General features: G+C 42.3%; 1 protein-coding gene across 1 annotated transcript in view; it reads right to left on the reverse strand.

Annotated features, from left to right (window-relative positions):
* Window positions 1-18,173, reverse strand: part of ASTN1 (astrotactin 1) — a gene marked incomplete at its 5' end in the record, with an annotated part of 375,021 nt that overhangs the window by 24,371 nt on the left and 332,477 nt on the right. The window contains 4 exons of the mRNA XM_027776744.1: window positions 11-146; window positions 1,495-1,646; window positions 7,666-7,799; window positions 13,486-13,754. Coding sequence (XP_027632545.1) covers window positions 11-146; window positions 1,495-1,646; window positions 7,666-7,799; window positions 13,486-13,754 — 691 coding nt within the window. The remainder of the gene's footprint in view (window positions 1-10; window positions 147-1,494; window positions 1,647-7,665; window positions 7,800-13,485; window positions 13,755-18,173) is intronic.

Genomic DNA, 18,173 nt, shown 5'->3' on the forward strand with positions numbered 1-18,173 from the left:
GATTACTCACATGTAAATGGTGTCAGGTTCCAGGCATCGAATAATGAGTGAGATGGTGGTGAGCTGCTTGTCTGGCACCTGAGATGGCATAGCACAAGGAGACTTGGCTCCAGAGATGATATCGTCCACAAAGCTCAGCACCGTTTCTGCCCAGAGGGAAAGGAAGGGAAAAGGCATGAGGAACAGTGATGGCCAGGCAATGAGAAGAAGAAATCAACTTAAGAACTTTATATTAAAATTGCTCAGTCCGGGGCCAGCCATGGTGACACAGCCGTGACACAAGGCACTGTGAGGCTGAGGCCACATGGGAAGGTCTCAGGACACAGCATGAGGTCTCCCTGAGCATGCTGGGCACATGCATGAGTGCCCATGATCCTGGCTTGCAGGATTGTGGGTAGGATTGTGGTAAGAAAACTCAGCTGGAAATGTTTCCCTTTCTCTTTCTGTCTTTCCTTCTCTCTTTCTCCCTCATGTCTTCTCTCATGGAAGAAATATAACTCTAAACTTAAAAAGAATTGTTTAGTCCCCAATTTTCTCAAATTCCTAGATGAAAAAGGAGACCTAGAAGGAGTGGTCTTTTCTGGCTGTTTCATAGTTAATCAATTGATTTAGAGCCAATTGTTCCAGACCTAGTTTAGAAACAACTAAGGCAGGATGTACATACTACAGCTGCAAGCTCTTTCTTGGCACGGACAGAGAATAGATATTCTGGTTAATGGTCACTGCTGTATCTTGACAATACCTGTGCACATCAAAAAGAAAAAATTAAGAGGGGGTGCAAAAAAAAAAAAAAAAGCAGTAGACAGCTCTCTATGGCATGAAGGCAAGCATAGACGTGTCCAAGCCACAGTGACAAGTTCACCAGAAGCTATTTATTCTAGACGCCACCATCCTGTTGGTGACGACATCTCGTGCGCAAGTTTCAGGGATTATTTATGTTGACCTTTCTCTATGTGTAGACAGTGAAATACTGAGGAATGGAACATTTTTTGTGGGGTATTTCCCCTTTTCTAAGGCTTCCCTCTTCTAGCTGGACTTGACAAAAGAAGAGTTTTCTTTAGGACAAGACACGAAGCGAGTGCATCTGTTTGCACAGGATTTTGCCTGGAGGGGGGTTATTAGCAAAGGAATGTTTTTTCTGTAATCATGGCAGTGGTTAGCAAAAAATTGTTTCCTAATTGTGGGCTAGGATAACTAGTGTACTGTATTGTTTCTTTGTGAGTGAGCCTAGAGGCAATGAAATGGACACCTCTCTTATAAACAGAAGAAAAGCAAAATCAAAACAAGACTGTCAGAAGCTCATGATACAAAACTCTTAAATAGACAAGATGGCTGCTGTAGGAAGAGACAGCAGCTGCTTCTGCTCCTGGCTCCTCCTTCATTGCCCTGGGATATTGGGGACGTGCAGCAAAGCCACGAGGCAGGACATTTTGCTTTAGTTTGATTTTTCAACACCGTGGATCAAGACTAGCCCATGAAGTGGGGGATGCTCACCTGTCTCTACTTTGGAGTGGTCCATCCTGTCTGTGACTTTCTCTTGACGGATGAGGTAATCTACAACTTGTACCCCAATGGGTGGCTCTGAGTGCTCCCATTCCAGAACTAGGAGGGTGCTGCTGGGTTCATGAACCATGGAGAGTCTCAGTCTGAAAACAGGAAGGAACACGGAATGAGGACCCACTGAGACCTGCTCTGGTCAACAGACACCTTTTGATTGTCACACTGTAAATTCCTCTTTCTTAGCCAACTACTGCGTGTGCCAAAATGATCTATTTCAGGGCCTGTCTCTTTTACTAGATAGTGAGGTTCTTAAGGACCCTTAAGATCTACACTCTATGCATTGAAATGTCTGTTACAGATTAGAAACTCGACCTATGTTTTGTCAGTTTTAATAAATAAATGAGTAGGTGAGTCAAAGATGAATGAATGATGTTACATGGGTCAGGGATAGGACTTTTGAGATAGTACTGATTTATATGGCTTTAAAATATAATTTCCAGATTTGCTTTTGAAAAACACTAAGGGGATGCATGTGTAGTGTTTATATAAAGGCCCATGGAAGATAGTGTCCAGGAGAACTACACATTAATAAGGCCTTAGTTAGTTTGGTTTCTATACCATTACCAGGATTTACCTGATAGTAAGGGAAACTCTGGCTTCTCCCTCTTGCTCTGTATACTAATCATCTTCCCCAGGCTATCTGTTGGCCAGGCCTTGGAATAGGATCAGTTTGGAAGTAATGCTCACAGGCAGCATGACTAGGCAAAAGAAAAGTTGGTCACGTGCTAAGTTCTCCCTGGGGTGATATTCTGTGCCTGCTTGCTCAGGTTCTGATTTCAGTTTCTTTGTTCTTGGGTTTCTATAAATCCTGGTTCCTGGTCCCTGGTTCCAGTCTCCTTGTTTTTCCCAACTCTCCTCCTTCTTTATAAGTTGTCCATTTTAACCACTGTCTTTCGTCATGATCTCGTACCTCTTAGTACTTTGCACAGACTCAGTATTCGTTATTGACATTCATTGGGCTGGATCTCCTACTTGCCCAGTGGTTTCTCTTCAGTACCTTGTTCTTATCTCATGTATGTCTCAGGTTTCTTCCTTGCCTCTAATTCCCTGTTTCTTCCTAGATCACTGGATTCCGGGATCTGTCCCATTTCCTGTCTCATTTCCAGTCTCCAGCCCTTGCAAATATCCCTGCCTTTCACCATCCTTGGTTCCCTGATCTCATGACCACTCATAGTCCTGGCCCTCTTACCTTCCACTCAGCTCCCGGGTGCATGCTATTGATTTCAAGGATCACGAGGCAGGATACTGTAAGTGGACCACATGAAACCATGTGCAATGTTCAATTTCAATTCAAGAAATAATTATAAAGTACTCATTACCTGCAAGGATGTCTTTGATGCTGGCTGTGCAGTAGTGCACAAGATCGCCCTTTCTTTTATGGAACATTTCAGTGAGCAACAAAAAGACGGAAGGGGTGGTTTTCAAGAAGTTCGTGGAAAAAGCACATTGAAAAAAATTGTGGATTTCTAAATACTTTGCATCAAAATAAACCCATACTTTCATTCTATTTTTTCTGAGCTTTTTAAAACGTTTTTAAAAATTTATTTTATACATCACTGTATTTCATTACAGCTTGCAAAATGAACTTTCCCAGCATGAATACACTGTATATTGGTCCAGTTAAAGATGTTATCATACATGCTATCATCAACAGATAATTTTCCATTTTTGTGTCCCTTAAATGTTTTTCTTTATTTTTCTCCTTGGTTCCCTTCCTCTCACCCATTTTCCACCTTCCTCTCACGCTGTTTCTAGTATATGTAATTGTTTTCCATGCTTTTATATCTTCCAATCTTCCAGTTTCTGCCAGAGTGCAGAAATGCAGTATATATTAAGTGGATAAATACGATGTCTCTCTTTCATAATCTGGCTTGCTTCACTCAGCAGTAAATCTTCTATATTCATCCACTTTCCATCAACTGCCAGGGTCTTGGTTTTTTAATAGCTGAATAGTATTCCAAAGTGTATATGTGTCACACTTTTTCAATCCACTCATCTATTCACAGACATTTGGATTGGTTCCATTTCTTAGCAATTGTGAATAATCCTGCAATAAACATGGCTGTGCAAGCACTTTTCCAGCTGAATGCACTCCTATTCTTTGAGTAGATATGCAGGAGTGGAATTGCTGGATCAACGGTACTTCTACTTGTAGGTGGTTGAGGAACCTCCATATTGTTTTCCACCGTGGCTGTACTAATTTACATTCCCACCAACAGTGTAGGAGAGTTCGCTTTTCACCACAGCCTCACCATCACTAATGTTTTTTTTCTTTTGTTTTGTTTTGCTTTGTTTTAATCTTAGTCATTCATTGTAGGTTTGGTTTGTATCTCCCTTATGATAAGGGATGCTGAGCTTTTTTAAAATATATTTTTTAGCTCTTCATATGTCTTCCTTAGAGAGCTGCCTGTTCAGCTCATTTGCCCATCTTTTAATTAAGTTGATAATTTCCCCCCCCAGGTAAGTTGCTTGAGTTCCCTATATATTCTGGTTATCAGTCCCTTGTCTGAGGCACAATTTGCAAATATATTCTCCCCATTTTGAGGGTTGTTGATTCACTCTAATTATTGTTTCTTTTGCTCTGCAGAAACATTTTTTCTTTCTTTTTTTTCTTGGAGAGGTTTTTGCTATAGGGCACGTGAGCTCGCCAGACAGAGACAGAGAGATAGAAAGAGAGAAATCACCCCCCAGGGGGGATGGCCATACTGCAATCCCTTCTCCTCCATTCTCCTCTCGGGATCTTGGGCACGCACGCACACGCGCCCAGTGTGAGTTCAAGCCCAAGCCACTGGGTCCTGGACGCAAACCGCAGTCGACTACGTGGGAGTCCGGCGACATAGCCATTACACTAACTGCTGATCCCTCTGCAGAAACATTTTAATCTGATGTAATCCTACTTGTCTATTTTTGGAATTATTGTTTGTGCTTTGGGAATCTTATTTAAGAAGTCTTTGCCTACTCTGATGTCTCTAAGAGTTTCCCCTGTGTTTTCCACCAGTAGCTTTATAGTTTGAAGTCTTAGGTTTAGATATTTGATCCATTTTGAGTTGATTTGTGTTAATGATGACAGATAGGAATCCAGTTTTATCTTCCTGCAGGTGGATACCATTTTCCAAAAAGGATTTCTTTTTCCCACCAGATTGACTGGTGCCCTTTGTCAGAAATCAGTTGGCTGTATGTTTGGGATTTCCATGAGCTTTTTAAAAGTCCCCACATATACATTATACAAGTGATTATAATAATGTGTGATAAGAACTTCAACAAGAAATCATGGGAGGCTGTGGGAGCAATAATAAGGAATTACACTAGTGGGAAAGTAATATAAAACACATGCTCTTCTGCTGGTCGCTTACTATGAACGAGTGCATAGTTTGCATATGACATTAAAAATGGAATAGACCCAAAACAGTGCGGATATTGACAAATTCATTAATTAGAGTCATATGCAGAGTGCTATTTTGAAGGAAAAGCATTAGGAAGCTTAAGTCAGTAAGTAAGCCTTTCTGGGAACTCAAATTCTGTGAAAATATGGACTAAGGCCACCCTCTACTGCGAAACAGAAGTGTGTGTGATTTACATGAACTTAAATAAAACTAGAGTGTATTTCTATTTCCAAATGCCAATTAAAATGTAAGAAACTAAGGTCTGCTACTGAAAGAACTGATCAGAGTTTACAAGAAAAGTGGAGCCCTTAATAGACATTTCCTGTTTATGAAAATTTAACCCAATTTGATCTTTAGCCACAACATTCACTAAATGCAAGTTTAGAGACAAAATTAGCTGGAGGATGGATCTTGAATTCACCTAATAACTGGGGTCTTTGGTTTTTTGTTTGTTTGTGAGATTTCTGCTGGAGGGTGTGTACACTCACAAGAAAAACAGAGAGAGAGAAAAAGTGAGAAATTACCCCATGAGGAGATCGCCACGCTGCAATCCCTTCTCCTCCATTCTCCTCTCCAGATTTTGGGCATGCATGCACATGTACCCAGCATGAGTTCAAGCTACTGGGTCTGGGACTCTGTGGTCAACCACATGGGAGTCCAAACCTTAACCACTATACCACCTGCTAGCCCCTCAATGTTATTTTTCTTTTTCTTTTTCTTTCTTTCTTTTCTTTTTTTCTTTTTTGAGAGGTTTTTTGCTATAGGGCACGTGCGCTCGCCAGACAGACAGAGAGAGACATAGAGACAGAAAGCGAGAAATCACCCCCAAGGGCCAAGGGGGGATGGTCACGCTGCAGTCCCTTCTCCTCCATTCTCCTCTCGGGATCTTGGGCACGCACGCACATGCGCCCAGCATGAGTTTTAAGCCACCGGGTCTGGGACGCGAACCGCGGTCGACTACGTGGGAGTTCAGCCACATAGCCATTACACTAACTGCTGGTTCCCTCAATGTTATTTTTCTAAGGTAGTTCTCTCACTTAGTGAATCAGTCTAACAGTCTCCCATTCGCCTAAATGAAAAGACTTACTGATAATGAGCTTGTTCTGTTTTGACTCTCGAGGTCCAAGTCATGACTATGAAGAGCAAAACGACAGTGGCTTCTGTATCTGAAATTGCCTACATAAGGAAGACTGTAGACAAGAAAAGACACTGGCTTGTAAGGGTACACTACTATTGTGTTCTTTCCCAACTTTCTTTTTTTTCCAGTCCTGGCACTTTGATGCCCACTTGTACCTCAATGAAGCAGGACAGAGTAGCCCTCCACTTGTGGTTTATTTCTGCAGTCTTTTGCCCAGGTTTGTTCAGCCCATCCATGGCTATAGGTCCTGATTCTCAGTTTGATCTTTCTTTGTCTTATCAGCCAGTGAAATCATACTCTTCCGGCTTGTCCTACTATCTCTCTTTATTAGACACAATATTTCTGAGGCTTTGCTTCCATGCAGATATCGTATTAGAGACTAAGAGAGATTCCTGCCTTGGGCTTTGACCCCTCAGCTTGGCTGGTACTGTTTAGCCTTCCATTGAGGGGAAGATAGACATGTTCATTCTCAGGCTCCTTTGCAGCACTTCATCCTCTTCACTCTTCAAATGTGTCACCCCATCATGTTCATCCCCAGGCCTCTGCTCTTTTCAGTTGATACTTGCTCTGGAACATTCTTTCTCATAACTGTGGTTTCATCTAATTTCTTTGGGGCTGACTGGAATTTTATGTCTAGCATTCACTTTTTGGCAGTGCTCCAAACCACCTTTCTATCTTCCCACTCGACATCTCTGTAGAGCTAGCCCACTGCAACGCTAATGCGAGGCTGCATGGAACTGGCCTCCTCCTCAAACCTGTATATCCTTGGCTGCTTTCTTTCTCAGCTGTGACCTATTTACCTTCCCAGCTTCTCAGATCAGAAGTCTTATGTACATTCTCAACTTCTCTGCATCCCCACAACCAATCCATCACCAAGTCCTGTTGGTTGTGCTCAAAACCATCTCTTAGTTTTATCTTCTCCATGTTATAACAGCTAGGAAGGTGGTCTGTTAGCCATGGCTTTCCTCCCTGCTCTGTTACCTTGAAAAAATCATTAAATCCATTTGAATTCATGTTTCTCTATTAAACTGGAGATGATCACAGTACCTCACTACCCACACAGTGCCTGGCACCCAGTCTTTGCTGAGGGTAGTGTTGTTGGCATAGTAAAGATCTTATTAAAGAAATTTTCTCCATTGCAATAGCACATTAACTCCTATTATCTTCTAAATATGCTGTCCTACTTAATCCACTATCAAGGAGAAGTTCAAGTACCACCTTTTCCAAGACACCATTGCTGAAATTCAGACTTGACCATTGCCTTTTCACACTTCTTAAAAATGTCTCTTATAACACTTGTCTCACCATTTCTTCTACTATAACAATCTGTGTGCCTGCCTCTCATAGTACTGGGTCATCTAAAAAGTCCTGACACAATTTTGTATAGAAAAACAGAAAAACACGTCATGACTTTCCTCACAACCCAATAGATTAAAAACTCTGGAAGACAGGTACCATGTCGAGTTCTTCTTCCTGTTTCCCAGTATCCAGCCTATTGCTTTGCAAATAGCAAACACTCATATTTATTTGCAGAATGATGCTGGAGCATACACACTGGAGAAAGACAGAGAAAGGGAATCATACATAGGCTGTGGGAGAGGTGCGCAGGTAGGGAGTCCATCAGCTCCAAAAGCAGTGGAATCACATCGACACCAGTCTTCAATGACATCTCCAGTCCCTGAGCACCAGAGAGAGCTCATGGTGGCCTCTTGTAAGAGCTGCATGAGAGAACAGAGAATGAGTCTTGGGAAGCCAGGATCGGTCATCAGAATCAAGAGACAGAGCATCAGGATGTTTTGTGGCTCTTAAATTACTTCCAGCCAGCATGTTGTATTGCCACTTCACTATTTTTTGCTCTAAAATTCTTACCCCAAGAGTCATTTCAGAAACTTAAGCCATGTTGAACTTTTAGAGTATCCTTCTCTCTTAGTATAACAGTCATCCCTATGGCTGAAGGCTGTCGTCTTGGAAGCAAGTCATATCCACCCTCCACCTCCCAATACTCCATCATCCCCCACCTCAGACTCTGAGAACAATGACCTCTTTGCATATGCCTTCTGAGTGGCCCACCTTTACCACTCCGTCTTCTCAGCCCTTTCTTAGCTGCCTCTGTGTGCATCCTTACCACTCTCCTCACCATGCCTCAGGATTTCCTTTTTATTCCTTCAGCACGCCTTGTGTCCTACTTACAATGTACATGCAACCCTGCCGTGGGTTGTGATTAGGCATTAGGCATCTCTTCAGAGGCCATGACAAGAGTAGCAGCATGGCACACAGGCTAAGAATTGTAATGTGGAGCAGTCTGTCCTGGTAAGAACCCAGCTTTGTCAATCACTGCCATATGACCTTGAGCAAGTTACATAAAACTCAGTTTCCTTGATAATAAAATAGGACAAAAATAGCACTTTCCTAAAAGAGTTGTTGACAGTTAAATAAAATATGTCAAATGAAATAATATATGTACTAGTCACCAATAAATACCAGCAATCATTATTGTCTTTGAGTGTCAGGGTTGAGTTTTATGTAGAACCTTATAGCCACCACAGAACCTAGGACAATTTTATACATGCAGTGGTTTCATAGAGAAGTCTACTATTAAATAAAAGAACCTATAAATAAATAAAATGTGGACCACTGAGAGAGCAGAATTTGTGAGAGAGATAATTTCCTAGTGAGGAAGCTGATGAGAACCAACCCTTCAGTGGGACTTTGCTGCCTCAACCCCAGCCCAGGGTGAGGAAGAGGGTGAGACTGGCCACAGGGTGCATGGGTATTCCAAGTCAGTCAAGCTTAGTGCTTTCTCTCTAGGTCGATTCAATATTTACAGACCTGGATTTTCATGTGATTCTTTTCTTCCTGTTCTACTCTCATCACACCCATGTCTAGCTGATGAATTAGAGAAATGAAATCTAGCTATCCTGGGAAAGTTTAAGCCAAAGAAAAATTTTAAAGAAAAAAAAAAGGAGGGAAGAAAATAAAAAAGAGAGAAAGGGAAAGAAAGGAAAGAAAAAGAAAGGAAGAAGCAAAGGAAAAAGAATGAGAGAACTCTACATGTACCAGAATGTCCAAACCTAAAGCCTGTGTCCTAAGTCCTGCTCTTCCAAGACTAAACATAGGCCACTTTAGCATAGAATAGTTGGATAGGAGCCAGCCAGGTTGCATAGTGGTTAAGGTAGCTGGATCCTACATGGCCAACTTCATGGTTTTGAGTCCTGGACCTGGTGGCTTGCAAGACACACCAGGCACATGTGCCCAAAATCCCAAGAGGAAACTGGAGGAGAAGGGATTGCAATGTCACCATCACCCCTGAGGGATGATTTCTACTTACTCTCTTTTTGCCTCTCTCCAATAAGCCCATGTGCCCTATAGCAAAACAGTGAAAAAAATATATATAGTAGTTATAAATATATATATATATGAGTTATAATAAAAATCCCTACTGACTTCCTTGCTAATCTGGGAGCCTCTAAGGAGTGAGAACAAATTGTTGATAATAGTTGCGATTCGTGTAGACTTTTATCATTTCTTATGCCCTTTTGGAAGGTAATAGGTTGATAAAAGGTTACCATGATTTACAGTGGAGGAAATTGAGAATCAGAGTCTCAATGCCTTGCTCAGGGCCACAGGCCAGTGAATGGGGCAGCACCACACCCAAGCCCAGCATGACTCACTGGCATCTTGGGCTCTTTCAGTCAAGAGCTCTTAATCCATGCTGCATCCACCTGTATGAAGCCTGCTGCAGAGTAGGTGCTCACATTTTGCTTTTCCTGAGACAAACCAAAGGTGCATTATTTAAGGCTAGAAAAACAGATTTCCTTTGAGATAGGTGGAATAAGAAGAAATCGCCACCGCAGCTTTACAGTTTTCAACTATTATTTGCTAAGCACCTGTCAGGGGCCATTTCCTGTAAGCATTAAGATTACAATGACACATAAGATGTATATGAACATGTCTGCATAAATCTCACAGCCATACAATAAACAAAAAAGCAAAAGTTACATAAATAACAAATACACACAATTCTCAAGAAAGCACTCGCAAGGAAAAGGGTAAAAGGCTATGAATGCATATGGAGACAGGAAGGATAAGGAAGGGTAGATAATCTCATAGATGGGTCTGGGAAGGCCACCATGAGGGTGTGACATTTTTACCTGGCTTCTGAGAGTTAAATCAAAAGTTATCTGGTCACAAAAGTTGAGGTCGTGTTACAGGTAAAATTAAATTAAATTAAATTAAATTGAAACTCTGTTAAGAGGACATCAGCCTATTTTTCAAGCCGCCAGGTCACGGACTTGAACCATACAGTTGATCATGTGGGATCCAGCTGCCTTAATCTCCATGCCACATGCTGGCCCCATTCATTCATTTACTGACCACTTCCAGGCATGAGGATTCCATAGAAGAAAAATCTTTCCCCATAGCCTGGAAGGAAGTTTTTAAAAAACTATGTAAATAACTGATAGCAGGCTATGCATGCTTTAAGAAATGTGTGTACATTGACAATGGGAATTACGTGAATGAATACCTGGGTTAGCTCTTATAGCTGGTGACGTTTGAGTTGAAACTTGAGTAATAGAAGGAGTTTGCCAGTGGCAGAGTTGTGGAAAAGACATTCTTGGGACAGAGAGTTGTACATCTGAAGGGCCAGATGCATGAGAGAAAATGAGTTGCGTTTAAGGGAGTAAAATTTTGAGGTATAGAGTAATAACCTAACCACATAAGTAAAGACAAAATTGGGTCATGAACTGTCTTATAATAATGTTGTATTCAATAGATTCTACAGAGTCTTTCAATTATTTTGGTTCAATATGGCCAGAAGACCATCTTAAATCACATTAGAGATCACTCTGGGTGAGAGAGACTAGTAAGAAAGCTACCATATTAAGATGGTCCCTGATGCTGCAATAAATATCTGAAATAGACTATAACAGAGTAGGAATAACATATAAGGAAGATGGATTCAGAGATATTTGTGGCTCTTGGACTAGATATTGGGAATGACAAAGAAGTCTTTGGAAGCATCCCTGGTCTCCAGTTTGGGTAATTTAATGGAACCCAGTGGCATTCAGTAAGGTGGAAGTACTATAGGTGTGGGTTTTGGGGTGGAAGAGAGCGAGCTCGTTTGTTGGGTTTGAGATACCTGGTTTGACTTGCTCGTCTTTATCACAATCACAGATTACACTAAAATATGGCATCGGAGATTAGTACAACAGAAGGATAATAGTAAGATCAGGAGAAATTAGAACATGGATCTGAAGATCCACCAGCAAAGTAGAAATAGAAACACACTGAGTTACTGATGTCTAAGTTATTAGCATCCTTCTACTGTCCCTTAGCTTCGTCTCTCTTCATCTCTGTTCTTTGGAAGAAAAGGCAAAATTAGAAGAAGAAAAAAAAGAACAGAGAAATAGAGAGGGTAGTAAAGACATAATATGTCTAAGGGAGAAAGGAAAGAAGAAACATATGATGGAGGCTGAGCTCCAGCTAGGACCACCTAGTCTATGAGTTGAGTCATTAACATTTTGAGTTCAAAATATGGCCACATGGAAACCATCTCCCAGCTCCTCCCTATTGGTGCACAGAGAGAGAAATTGGCCAAGTTTTGGCAAAAAGGGGATCCGGAAAAGCGGTTGCTGAAGACAAACCTCCTTCAACTTCCTCAATTTGTTTGAGATGCCCTTGTACAAGGCAATGCCTACACGTTCTCCTCTCCTGCCATCTCTTCTCAATTCTGCAGTTTTGCATACCCTATTCCATGGGATGCTTCTGAGTGAGTTTTCTGACCCCACTGTTCCCAGGAAAGTGGCAAGGGATTCCTGGGGTATCTGTTGTAGCACTCCTGGATGCTCAAAGCAGACTAAGTGGGGTGAGTAGGGGATGCTGAGCACTAGGTCAAGTCACTGAGGCCTTGGGTTTCCATGGTGACGACGCTCCTCCTCTTCATCCTTACAGGTGTCTCCTCCACTGGCCTCTTCTATCCAGCTCCTCTTCCCATAGATATCTCAACCAAATTGAAAGGAAGTTGTAGGCCACAGGAACAATTTGTCTTTTTGTTTCTGTGAAAAACCTTATTCCCAAACACCCCATAGAATATCGGAGGCAGACGTGGAAGGTGAGAGAAACACAAAATCCCTCCTGTTGGTCTGAGCGTCCCCTATGAAACAAACTGTGACACACCAGGTGTCCATTAAAAGAGAAAAAAGAAAGCAATTTTCACCCCTAGATGGACACACCTCTCAGGCAGGTAAGCAGCTCACTGCTGCAATGCACGCTGTGTCTTGTCCCCAAGACCGACTTTCCTAAAGTCCTGGAATTCCACCCTTGGAGTTCCTTGTTTCCACTTTTGACATCGTTCCTATTGCTGTTGTTCTGGGTGTTTTGATTCACTCTGATCTTTTTTTTCTTTCTTTCTTTCTTTTTTTTTTTTTTTTTTTGAGAGGTTTTTGCTATAGGGTGTGTGTGCTTGCCAGAAAGACAGAGAGAGACAGAGAGACAGAAAGTGAGAAATCACCTTCCCCCAGGGGGGATGGCCACGCCGCAATCCCTTCTCCTCCATTCTCCTCTCAGGATCTTGGGCACACACACACACGTGCCTGGCGTGAGTTTAAGCCACTGGGTCCGGGACTCGAACCACGGTCGACTACGTGGGAGTTCAGTGACATAGCCATTACGCTAACTGCTGGTCCCTTGATTCACTCTGATCTTTATGTCCTTGATGAGGTTGAAGAGCTAGAAAATGAGTGAAGTCCCTACCTCTGCTACATTTCTCCAGTTTACCCTTTTGGGTCAATTCATTTTCTCTGGTATCTTTAGAAAGGTAAAAGCAGAGGTAAAAGAGAAAGAGGAGAGAAATGTCAAGAGTCGTGACTTTGCAGTATAATAAAAGGCAGGAAGATTGTGTGGACCTGGAGTTTTATTCATGGAGCCAGAGGGACAGGTAAGGAACCTCCAGACTAAGACTGTCAGATCCCTCCTTCAGAACCTATGCCTCCTTGCAGTCCAGCTGCAGCTTACTCCAGGCTTATTTGGGGAGCTGACCCACCTCCCAGGCCAACAAGGGTGACAGATCTGAGTCATGAGGGCTCTCTAAACAATGGCTTTGGGCTAGCAAATGCTGTGTCTCCCTATGTATTTAGTTCCTTCTGGGTATTTTGCTCATCAAAGACCTACACTAGTGCTAAGTTGTGGCTCCTGAATCACATTACCGTGGGTGTTATGGATGCATTGATTTGACTTAATATGCAAACATGCAAATATAAGCAAATCATGTGCTTGGATTAGCTGAACAAAAAGCTTCTCTATCCTAGCATGGAGTTCAATTGCTCCTGCCATTTTCTGAGGTTATTTATGAAGCCTTCTGCTGTTGTTGATGTCTCTCAGAGTCAAGAGTCCCAGGCCTCTTACCCTTTGGGTCTGGTTGTTGGCTACCAGTTCATAGATGGGAGCTGCTCTGGTCACCTCCAGCAGAACCGGCTCAGCAGGGGTCTCAGGGCTGGATGTCACATGACACAAAGGGCAGGAAGAGGGGCATCGTCCCTTGCTCTGGCACTCCATGCGGACTCCAGCCGCCATGCGCTTGGTGCCAGAGTCTGACAGGCTGGCGATGTACTCTGGGAACGTCAACACCTTGGGGTCTCTTTCCCGCTCCTCTGACTCATCGGATGGGGAGTTGCCTGCCAGACACAAAATGAAAAGAAACAATGAGGGAAGTGAAAGAGCAAGGATTGGCATGATCTTGTGGCTCTCTGATTTCTGTGATGCGGCCCTAGAGAGGTCATAAAATGCCACTGAGAGGGTAAGAATGCAATTCTGTCATGTCACTTAATTTGGGGCACCCACTTTCTCAGTGACCTGAATGACCCTCTAGTGGAGAGCAGGCTGTTCCTTTCTTGAATCATCAGCTCCACTTGTCCTCTCAGAGGTGCTTCTGATGGGCATGTGTCGATGAGTGCTGTGGTGGGAACATGACCCTCCAAATCCATCTGCTGGATGTTGGTTCCATTGTATATTAAGAAGAGACTTAATCTAATTGTGGACCTGAAAGGTGGGGCTTTGGGGAAGTGATTAGGCATCAGGGTGAGGCTCCCATGATTGAGTGCTGGTGGGTTTATAGGAGAGGGAACAAGACAGATGGAGACATAGTCTGCTCTGCTCAAGCTCTTGCCCTCTACCATGTTATCCACCAGTGAGAAGACCCTCCCCAGATGTGGCCCCTGGGCCTTGTGCTTCTAAACTCTGAGCTAAATAAACCTCTATTTTTATAAATTACCCAGATTCAGGTAATTCTGTTACTGGCAATGGAACAGAGTAGAACAATGACCACCACCACAAACACAAACAGTAACAATGGGGATACATAACTCAGTTTCGTCACCTATAAAGTGAAGGTAGTAAGAGAATGTACCCCTACCACTGTGAAATGAGTGAATGGCAAAATGTCCTTCGAGCACATAACACAGTGTCTAGCACATGTCAAGTCATCATCACAAAAAGTATAATAGTAACTATAGCCAAGATTTATGAAACCTGAACTATAAAAGTAAGATTCTTTAAAGATCTTCTGTAACCAATACAATAACTCTCTTTATGAAGTTCAACCATTATACTCATTTATATATCAAAAAAGTGAGGCCAAGTGCTCAAGGTCACATAGCTAGTATATTAGAAGAGCTGGAATTTGAATCCACTTTTGTCTGATTCCAATGTCTTTAAATCATAGAGAAAGAACAGGACAGCTATTTCATTACTGATCAAAGCTTTGGGGATGAGGAGGGAATTTTGACTTTTCAAAGATTTTCACTCCAAAACCTGGAGATGAGCGCAAATCATTCTTGTTCAACAAGTAGAATGTAGTTAGAGAAGCTCTTGGCATAATTTTGGTGACAACTGTGGGAAATGCCCACCTCAGAAAAACGGTTTGTTTCCTACACAAGAAAACAATGCTTTCTATTTCTCTTCTCAGTCCTCATGATTCTCTATTAAACTGATTAGTTTTAAAGGAAGAAGAGTTCTGGCAAAAAGCACTGGGTTCCTTAAGAGGTTCCAGACTCCTTTTGGCACAGTTGTGGTCTTGAACACAAAACAGTTTCGGTGAGACCTCTGTGCTTTTGGACATACTGAGCATATATAGAACATCCATTCTGCTCCTCTTGGACTCATCAAGAACACAATACTTGATGGGCTGGATCTTTAGGGGAACCGGTTGGAAGAATTTGCTAAGTGGTTCCAGAAGGTGACTGTGAGATATGACTCACTGACTCTTTAAAGGAGTTCTCTCTTACAGGGTCCAGGGAACGCTCTGCCATTCTCCTTCTTGTTTTCCAAATAATATGAGCCCATTTGGAAATGTCATGGGGCATTTCAGCACTGTTGTTTCCCGGATGAGTATCATCATTATGCGGAAGAGGCATTTTCACCCAGCAGCTCCATTGACAGACTCCTCCTGTGAGCTAAGGCACAGGACTCACTCAGTGCCTATAAATATGAGCTATAATTTATTCCACATTTGCATTTTGTTTAATAATGGATCCAGAGTTGATCTCAAATCTTCCCTATGGTAGAATGTAAGAGAATTGCATAACTGCACACACCGAAAGCAAGAGTAGAATGAGGGTATCAAACAGAAGACTGACAGCCCATACCGACTAGCCCCCAATTCACTTTAACCCAGGGATAAATTTTTATTGACATTTGGAAATGTCAAATATTTTTTAACAAGTCAAAATTCCCTCCCCATACCCAACAATTACTAATTTATTAGTCATGAAACAGAAGTCCTACTCTTTCTCTATGACCTGAAGACTTTGGAATCAGTCAAACATGAATTCAAATCCTAGCTCTTAGAATACACTAACTGTGTGACCTGGGGGCTCTTGGACTCACTAACCTTATCTATTAAATGAGAATAATAGAACTCTATAAAGAGAGTTGTTGTAAGTTAAAGAATATCTTGAATGGATCTCACTTTCATAATACGGGCTCATTAAAACTGGCATTAGTTAAATTTAATTCAGTCAACTCCATGAAGTGGCCATAGTATGGCCCAAGGCTCTCTTCGTTCAGCCCCTGGCCAGGTCTCCAATCTGCTTTGTGAACTAGGCAGGAAAAAGTGCAGATAGGGTGAGGTCTTTGGGTAGTTGCTGTGATTTCTAGGCAAACCAGCCATCACTTATTGGGAAAGTGAATGAAATTCAAAATGATAATAATATAGATTGAGTATTTCTCTTCAAAGAGTTTTGAAATTTTGCTATGTAAACCTTGCCAGGGGTAGAGGGCCTCTTTATTGAATCTTTGGCATCTTATAATAAGATACATTTCCTGGGACTAGCAGGTGGCATAATGGCTATGTCCCTGGACTCCCACATAGTCGACCACGGTTCGAGGCCTGGACCTGGTGGCTTAAACTCATGCCAGGCGTGTGTGCGTGCGTGCCCAGGATCCCAAGAGGAGAATGGAGGAGAAGGGATTGTGGCATGGGCATCTCCTCTGGGGGTGATTTCTCACTTTCTGTCTCCCTGTCTCTGTCTGTCTGGCGAGCGCACATGCCCTATAGCAAAAACCTCTCCAAAAAAAGAAATAAGATACATTTCCTTACTAACCCACAACCTTCATACATTCAAGAGACCAGAAAAAAACTCCTTGAAGTGGCCACTAGATGGTGACAGCAAGTCTAAAATGACTGCTCCGTGAAGTGTTGGTAGATTTTGATTTTTGTGTGACCACTTGGCACCACAGAAAATAAACTTAAGGAAAAGTAACACATGGCTATTTTAATTTTTTTTATGGAAGCACAGCATGTCTCCTCGACTGGATGATAAAAAATTAAAGAGTAAAATAATTCCTTAACACGTATCCTAAGAAGAAAAATATAGAGTGAGAGACATGGGTATTAACAGGACAATTAAGGGAAAATACAACTCACAAGGGAAAATAAAAATACCCCTTAATGCCCTAAAATGGAGTAAAAGTTACTTCGAAAGGGAAGTAATACACCACCAAATTCCTATTCTCTCACCTTTAATCCCCGAATACCCAGGAACTCTTCCCAGCTCCTATAAAAACACCCAGATAGGTAACCCCTGCTCACACAGCATTTAGGATTTGCTGAGCTGACAGACAGGGTCCACTAGAGGGCACTGCAACCATCATAGAGGAGCTGAAAGGTTGACAAGCTCCTGCTCTCAGGCTTTCTCCAGCTCTCCATCAGTAAGGCTTGTAATTGCTGTAAACATTTCAGGTTGCTCCCCTTGCTGCTGTCTTCTGGCTCTCCCAATTAAAATCAAGATGTAGCTAATCCCCTCAATATCTTTCAGCCCTAGATACTTGGCAAGGTTAGGGAGCAGAGAGGGATAGGGAGGAGAACACAGAAAAAGATGGCAAGAGGCTACCACCTCTCATTTTAATTCGGAATCATATTTTTTTGACTCCTGAATATATTAAACCCCATATAATAAGGGTCTTGCTGCAGGTTAAGACCAACTGCTTCTCTGGTCCCCTTGTCAGAAAGGATAGAGCTGTTTAGAGAGGAGCTGAATTTACACGGAAGTCCTAGGCAGAGAGCTCCCGAAAACCATCCATTCAGTTTCCAGCAAAGAATAGAGATGTGTGTGTGAGAGAGATTTTTCAAAGAGGAAATGCATTTTCTATGTGCAGTTAAAGATACAATTGGGAAATACTCCTTAAAATGATGGAGTCCAGTGGTGAAAGCCCAGATAAATCTCCCTTAGTCCAAAGAGACCACCTGTAACCATCATGTCTATGGCAAGTTAAAGAGCAGTTGCGGCTCTAAAAGCTTTAGCAGAGGCTGATCTCTGACACCTGCTTTCACTTCCTCTGTGCTGGAGTGATGGTAGAGAGGTTCGTGTGTGGAGAACCATATCTCCTCATGGCTTGATGGTGGTTCCCTTCCATCACCCACTGCTATTACAGTTCTTTGGTACTTCGTTCCTCTCCTATCTGTAGGGCCTGGGTTGAAATGCACTCGTAAATTAAGATATCATACTATTTTTAGTCAAATGGATAAGAACACAGTGTCTGGACATAAGAAAATAGCTACAGCTGAGGTCTCAACAGATTATAATTGAGCCCTGGTG

The sequence above is a fragment of the Tupaia chinensis genome, unplaced genomic scaffold (assembly GCF_000334495.1).
Source record: "Tupaia chinensis unplaced genomic scaffold, TupChi_1.0 Scaffold000710_1, whole genome shotgun sequence".
NCBI classification, from domain to species: Eukaryota; Metazoa; Chordata; class Mammalia; order Scandentia; family Tupaiidae; genus Tupaia; species Tupaia belangeri.